This window comes from Piliocolobus tephrosceles, chromosome 10 (genome assembly GCF_002776525.5).
Source record: "Piliocolobus tephrosceles isolate RC106 chromosome 10, ASM277652v3, whole genome shotgun sequence".
In the NCBI taxonomy this organism is placed as follows: domain Eukaryota; kingdom Metazoa; phylum Chordata; class Mammalia; order Primates; family Cercopithecidae; genus Piliocolobus; species Piliocolobus tephrosceles.
Genome location: NC_045443.1, coordinates 130,307,110 through 130,314,277, shown reverse-complemented (window position 1 = coordinate 130,314,277; position 7,168 = coordinate 130,307,110). Strand labels below are relative to the sequence as shown.

Below are 7,168 nucleotides of genomic sequence, written 5' to 3'. Positions count from 1 at the left end.
GCAGCTGGGACGGGCCCCCCGTGGCCGGGGTCTAAACACGTGCAGGCACGGCCGTGGCAGCTGGGACGGGCCCCCCTGTGGCTGGGGTCTAAGCACGTGCAGGCACGGCCGTGGGAGCTGGGATGGGCCCCCCGTGGCCGGGGTCTAAGCACGTGCAGGCGCGGCCGTGGGAGCTGGGATGGGCCCCCTGTGGCCGGGGTCTAAGCACCTGCAGGCGTGGCCGTGGCAGCTGGGACGGGCCCCCCGTGGCCGGGGTCTGACAGGATACACACATCTGTTTCTCATTTCTGTTAGTGTTTTTAATGTAGAGGTCTGTCTGGTACTTTCCCTTAGGTTAATGTTTTTTGAGACGGAATCTTGTTTTGTCACCGAGGCTGGAGTGCAGTGGCACAATCTTGGCTTACTGCAAGCTCCACCTCCTGGGTTCAAGCGATTCTTCTGCTTCAGCCTCCTAAGTAGCTGGGACTATAGGCGCCTGCCACCACACCCGGCTAATTTTCGTATTTTGTTTTAGTAGAGACGGGGTTTCACCATATTGACCAGGCTGGTCTCAAACTCCTGACCTCATGATCCACCCACCTCGGCCTCCCAGAGTGCTGGGAAGGTTAATGTTAAATGGGGTGTGTGTTGGGGAGGATATTTGAAAAATAATGACATCGCTTTGAGCAGTATTGCTATTTCTGCTTGTGTTTTCATTACCCAAAATCTAATATGTTTCATTCTGTGCCATTTTCTCAAAACTCATAATAGCTGAACTCCACTGGCTGAGACTATGATATTTTAGATTTGGTATATTTTCAGGAAAAAGACAAAGAGGAGTGCACACCAGAATACCGGTGCATATCAGACACCGGGACGCTAAGCGCTTCACACGGTGCATTTCAGACACCGGGATGCAAAGCGCTTCACGAGGTGCATTTCAGACACCGGGATGCAAAGTGCTTCCAAAGCACAGATGCAGTGAATGGAAAGATCATGATGGAAGAGGTTAATCTACACAAAATCTAAAAGTGATTCATAAAAACATCAATGATGGCCAGGTGCGGGGGCTCACGCCTGTAATCCCAGCACTTTGGGAGGCCGAAGGGGGTGGATTGCTGAAGCCCAGGAGTTCGAAAGCAGCCGGAGCAACATAGTGAGACTCCGTCTCTATTTATTTATTTATTTTTTTAAAAGAAATTTGCTAATAACTAGAGATTTGAATCTGGTAAAATAAAAATTAAAGCAGATATACAATTTAAACTGTGTGAGTGTGAGTGTGTGTGTGTAAGGTCAAAATAGAGCCATTAGCCCACAAGACACTTCACTTATAGAACAAACTCCCTGGAATGATAGAAAGAAAATGAAAATGACTGACACACATTAAACTAAGAAACAATGAATCTTAGGAAGTCACCTGTGACTCTCAACCATAGAACTAGAGAGAAGTCAGTGCAGCGGTTATACGGGAAACACTGAAATGTGACCTTGCTGTGCTGTAGCTGACGGTGGCACAGAACTCACTTCTGTAAAGTGGCCTCACTTCCTGTGTTGTCTTGTGACTATGTACATTTTAATTAATAACTATTACATAACGTTGACTCATTTCCAAAGTAGCACAAGCCACAGCTCAAGTGTTCTGGACCCCCTTGTGGCCAGGGTCGTCATCGTGAACACCAAATGGGACATTTCTGTTGCCTGTGGACAGCGCTGCGCCCAGGAGCTCTTCTGTGTTATCTTCACAGCTAAAGCGCAGCAGTGCTACTTCATGGAGTTGTTCTGGACGATCTTCCGGGATCCTGTGGGGCACAGTGACACTCAGAGCCCCTGGGGTCGCCATAGATCAGAGCTGGAGTGAGGGCTAGAGGGCAGCTGGGGGTGCAGGGTGGTCATCTCACCCGTCACCTGGGCTGCCCTTGGCCTTTCGTTTCCCTTCCTTTGAAAGAAAAGAAGTCAGCCTGGCAGCCTTTTTGCTTTCCTCCTTCCCTGAAGTAGGGTCTCACACTGTGGCACAGGCTGGGGGATCACAGCCTCCACCTCCTGGGCTCAAGTGATCCTCCCACTTGAGCCTCCCAAATAGCTGAGACTGCAGGTGAGCGCCACCGTGGCAGCTAATTTTTCTATAGAGAACGGGGTTTCGCTCTGTTGCCCAGGCAGTCTTGAACGCCTGGGGTCCAGCGACCCCCCTGCCGTGGCCTCCCAGAGTGCTGGGATTGCAGGTGTGAGCTTCCGTGCCTGGCCCCAGCAGCCTGATGCATCTGCAGGGTCCGGTTTGCCCTTTTCCAGGGAGTCGTGTGGGTGGTTTTCCATTCTGGAATCTGGTGAGTAGGTTTTGAACGTAAGAGTTGCTGTTGCTGGCTGGGGTCGTGGCGGTTGGTCACGAACGGAGCGGAGCAGCTCCATGGCTTCCTGTCATTCCTATCACTGAAGTGCTCCTTGTCCTCCTCACAGGCAGCAATTCCATTTCCGTGAGGGCGTTTCTAGATGAAGATGACATGAGCTTGGAAGAAATAAAAAATCGGCAAAATGCAGCTCGAAATAACAGCCCGCCCACAGTTGGTGCTTTTGGATACGCGAGGTGCAGCATCTGCCCCTTGGAGCAGGAGGCAGACCTCATAGAAGCCGCTGAGCCAGGCGGTCCACACAGCAGCAGAAATGGGCTCTGCCATCCTCTGAGTCACAGCAGGACCCTGGTGGGCAAGAGACCAAAGGCCCCCCATGGGGAGGAAGCCCATCTGCCACCTGTCTCCGATTTGACTGTTGAGTTTGATAAACTGAATTTGCAAAATGTAGGAAGTAGCGTTTCTAAGACACCAGATGAAAATATGAAAACTAAAGATAAGAGCCTGACTTCAGGAATCGATGCAGTAGAAAGAGACTTGTTAGAGCCTCCTTCTCCCGCAGACCAACTCGGGACTGGCCGCAGGAGGACGGAAAGTGAAATGTCAGCCAGGATGGCTAAAATGTCCTTGAGTCGCAGCAGCCCCGGGCACGAGGGTCAGCTGGAGGTCACGAGGGAACCAGCCAGGCGGCTTTTCCTTTTTGGGTAGGCCTGTGTTGCCCTGTGCACGCCTGCGGTGCTGTTTCCGAACCTGCTCCTTTCCCACTCACGCTTGCTTGCTTTCTTTTTCTGAGATGGAGTCTCGCTGTGTCGCCCAGGCTGGAGTGCAGTGGCGTGATCTCTGTTCACTGTAACCTCCACCTCCCGGGTTCAAGTGATTCTCCTGCCTCAGCCTCCTGAGTAGCTGGGACTACAGGTGCCTGCCACTGCGCCTGGCTGATTTTTCTATTTTTAGTAGAGACGGGGTTTCGCCATGTTGGCCAGGCTGGTCTCGAACTCCTGACCCCGCGATCCACCTGCCTCGGCCTCCCAAAGTGCTGGGATTACAGGTGGGAGCCACCGCGCCGACCCCCACACAAGCTTTCGTGTGGACCCGCCGTGTGCTTTGAGTTCCTGTCTCTGAGTTTAGCTTCTAGACGTTCTTTCTGGGTCTTCTTCTGGTTGGACTGTGGGTGATCCTAGTGTTTGCTGTTATTTGCTAGGGATGTGCCTACCACTGGTGTGAATGATCTTGTCTAAGAATTAAATTCTTTTAGGAAGAAAAGCCATCTTGGGGTCAGTCTCAGTCTAACAGGATAAATGTCCCTAACCTTCTAGTACTGAGCACTCTCTGAGGGTGCAAATATGCAAAACTGCATTTTAACAGCGGGTGGAGGCCGGGCACGGTGGCTGAAGCCTGTAATCCCAGCACTTTAGGAGGCCGAGGTGGGTGGATCACGAGGTCAGGAGTTCAAGACCAGCCTGGCCAAGATGGCGAAACTCCATCTCTACTAAAAATACAAAAAATTAGCCGGGTGTGGTGGCGGGCGCCTGTAATCACAACTACTTGGGAGGCTGAGGCAGAGAATGGCGTAAACCCGGGAGGCGGAGCTTGCAGTGAGCCGAGATGGTGCCACTGCACTCCAGCCTGGGCAACAGAGCGAGACTCCATCTCAAAATTTAAAAAAAGAATGTTTTTACCAAAGATGTTTTTGCTTCTTGTATTGTGGTTTCTAGAGAGGAGCCGTCAAAACTCGATCAGGATGTTTTGGCCGCTCTTGAGTGTGCAGATGTCGACCCCCATCAGTTCCCGGCCGTGCACAGATGGAAGACTGCCGTCCTGTGCTACTCACCCTCGGACAGACAGAGGTACACGGGGCCCGGACAGCCTGTCATCCGCAGGGCAGCTGTTGGAAGCTGGCTTCTGCAGGGTCCAGTTCCAGTTCATGCGGAAGTATCAGTGGCTCTTCCTAACGCTGGCAGGCCCGTCAGCCAGGCTGTGGGTTTGGGTGTTGTGGCTCTCTGCACACAGGACAGATCTCCAGTTGGGTGGAAAAGCCAAACGGGTCAGCTGCTGACAAGCTGAGGGCTAGAGGGGTGGAAGCAGCAGGGTTTCTACTCAGACCACACAGGATTCTCCTGGAAACCCCCATGAGCTTGACTCTCCCCATCGGTGCCAGGGTTTAGCAGTGTCTCTTCTCCGCCCGGGTGCATGTGCCCATGGTGCCAGGGTTCAGCAGTGCCTCTCCTCCCCCTGAGCGTGTGTGCCTACCGTGCCAGGGTTCAGCAGTGCCTCTCCTCCCCCTGAACGTGTGTGCCCACTGTGCCAGGGTTCAGCAGTGCCTCTCCGCCCGGGCACGTGCCCACGGTGCCAGGGTTCAGCAGTGCCTCTCCTCTGCCCGGGCGTGTGTGCCTGAGTCCTGGGCCATTATTTTCTGACTCTCGCTGTTCATCTCCAGGCCTGCCCGTCTGCTAACAGTTCTTTCTTGCTTTCTGCAGTTGGCCCAGTCCCGCGGTGAAAGGAAAGTTCAAGTCTCGGCTGCCAGATCTCAGTGGCCCTCACAGCTACAGTCCCGGGAGAAACGGTGCAGCTGGGAGCAACCCCGGAAAGCCGGGCCCAGGCAGTCCTGGGCGCTACAGCCCTGCGCACGGGAATCAGCTCCGCAGGATGGCGCGCCTGGCTGAGCTTGCCGCCCTGTAGGCTCAGCGCTGGGCTCTCGGTTGGTTCTTCAGTTTCAAAGAAGGAAGGGTCATATGTTTGTTGCTAAACTGTCACAAAGGAATATATTCTGATTAAATTATTATTAATCCTCACTTTGAGGGTGTGAGAATTTTAGAAGATTTAAATGTTTTATATAAAACTTAGATTTCTGATATTTTGGAAGTTAGAAGTTAATGAAAGCAAACTCAGATACCAGTTTTCTGGAAGATGTCCATGTGGTAATGGCAGACTTTTTAGGTGGCCGTTTCTGGTCTGAAATGCAGCAGAGGAAAGGTGCTGAGGCAGTGGCAGGCAGGCAGCCACATACTCACCACAGCATCCAACAAACGCTGTGGACGAGGAGGGGCTTGGCGGAGGCGTGAGCACTGATGTCCCCGCGCTGCCTGCGCTCACCAAGATGAACTGTTTGCCGCCTTGTCTTTTCCTGGGCCAGGGCAGGGGGTGGCATCTGATGCTGGCAGAGTCCCTGTTGGTTCGCCCGTGGGTCTCATGGTTCAGACAGAGGGAGGTGGATGGCTGGGATCAGGGGGCCCGGAGTGCGCCTCAGACTCAGCAACCATTATAATTTGGGTTGTTCAGAATATTTAAATTACTGATTGGGAGATAAAAGTAGCTTTTCTCTTTGGGAAGTCTTGCAGCCCGTAGGAGCGACGCCAGGAGCCACACAGAGCTCAGCAGCACTGGAGCCAAGGTGTTCCGTTTCCTCAGCACGCGAGCCTTCACTGCCTACTTCGTTCAGGTGCCAGTGTAGCAGTAATACGATCTGTAAATTGTTCTGTTTTGAAGTTTTTTCTGAGGCTTTTTTGAGCATAAATGATTATACGATAAAGTTGTCCTTTATTTTGGAACTCATTTCAGTTGGGATCTGCTTTATAAAGAGTGTTGCGTTCAGAGGTTTGAGTCCCATTTGGGTTCCTTGTCGTGTTGATTGTAGCCTTCACCTTGGCTTGAATGAAGGTCTGTGGTCAGAATGTGTGAGGAGCTGCCTAGGTGCTCAGGAGGTAGTAACTGGAGGTCGGTTTCTTCCTGGGTGTTAACGGGCACCTCCTCACACAGTTGTTACTCTGTGAACATTTCCAGTGTTTCATCCAAAATGAAAACCCACCAATGCTTTTGCTAACTTCAGTGCCTTTTATAAATCATTTTTAAATTTCCTGAACTTGCTTTTTGAGAATATAGTGATATTAAGTAGATGCAAGATTGTTTTTGTTTGTAAAAATTCTGAATTGAAACTTTGTTTTAAAAAAAGGCTTATTTCTTTCACATGACAAGAGATAGGTCAGGAATATTGGAATCAAGATTTAAATGTTAAAATTTGATTTTGTTACACAGGGTGTCTTCATTTGTTTTGTAGCAGACAAGACCTAGATACCAGACAGACAACACATGCTCTTCTAAGAAGCAGCATTTTAAAAGGCATCTTGGTTCTCAAAAGAAATCAGAATATGGGCCGGGCGCGGTGGCTCAAGCCTGTAATCCCAGCACTTTGGGAGGCCAAGACGGGCGGATCATGAGGTCAGGAGATCGAAACCATCCTGGCTAACACGGTGAAACCCCGTCTCTACTAAAAATACAAAAAACTAACTGGGCGAGGTGGCAGCGCGTGTAGTCCCAGCTACTTGGGAGGCTGAGGCAGGAGAATGGCGGGAACCCGGGAGGCAGAGCTTGCAGTGAGCTGAGATCCAGCCACTGCACTCCAGCCTGGGCGACAGAGCGAGACTCTGTCTCAAAAAAAAAAAAAAAAAAAAAAAGAAATCAGAATATGGATATTCATAGTGATGATCTGTTTTCTCTAAAATCTTACCATATTGTCTGTATATGGTTGTAAATTCAAATAGAAAGTAAAAGGTTTTGGCCCTGATTTTGTATGTAGACCACTGCTCCTGATTTCCCAGTTCTTAGGCCGCCTTTGACTGTTCCTCCATTTGTTTGTGGGAGGCGATTCCAGACCCAACGAAGGCATTCTCGTGTGTCCCAGGGGGCTTTATGTCCTTCACAAAACACTTAATGAAATGCATTACTTCAAAACCACGTGGTAATAATTCTAAGCTTCTGGAAAGATCCCTCACCTGTGCCCGGGCACACGGCACTGTTTTGGTGGCACGGCTGTCAGCCTGGGCACCCTCAGATTCGCTTGCTGGTTTTAG

At 51.0% G+C, this 7,168-nt stretch overlaps 1 protein-coding gene across 3 annotated transcripts in view; it reads left to right on the top strand.

Annotated features, from left to right (window-relative positions):
* Nucleotides 1-6,572, top strand: part of ANKLE2 (ankyrin repeat and LEM domain containing 2) — a 36,181-nt gene extending 29,609 nt beyond the window's left edge. The window contains exons 11-14 of one of the 3 annotated variants that reach the window (XM_023196809.2): nucleotides 2,431-3,025; nucleotides 4,037-4,168; nucleotides 4,799-5,019; nucleotides 5,652-6,572. In XM_023196809.2, the coding sequence (XP_023052577.2) occupies nucleotides 2,431-3,025; nucleotides 4,037-4,168; nucleotides 4,799-5,000 (929 nt within the window). In that variant the 3' untranslated portion in view covers nucleotides 5,001-5,019; nucleotides 5,652-6,572. Of the gene's footprint in view, nucleotides 1-29; nucleotides 351-2,430; nucleotides 3,026-4,036; nucleotides 4,169-4,798 lie in introns of those variants that run through there. The other 2 variants (XM_023196808.2, XM_026449538.2) reach the window with 2 other exon arrangements.
* Nucleotides 6,573-7,168: the final 596 nt, after the last annotated feature.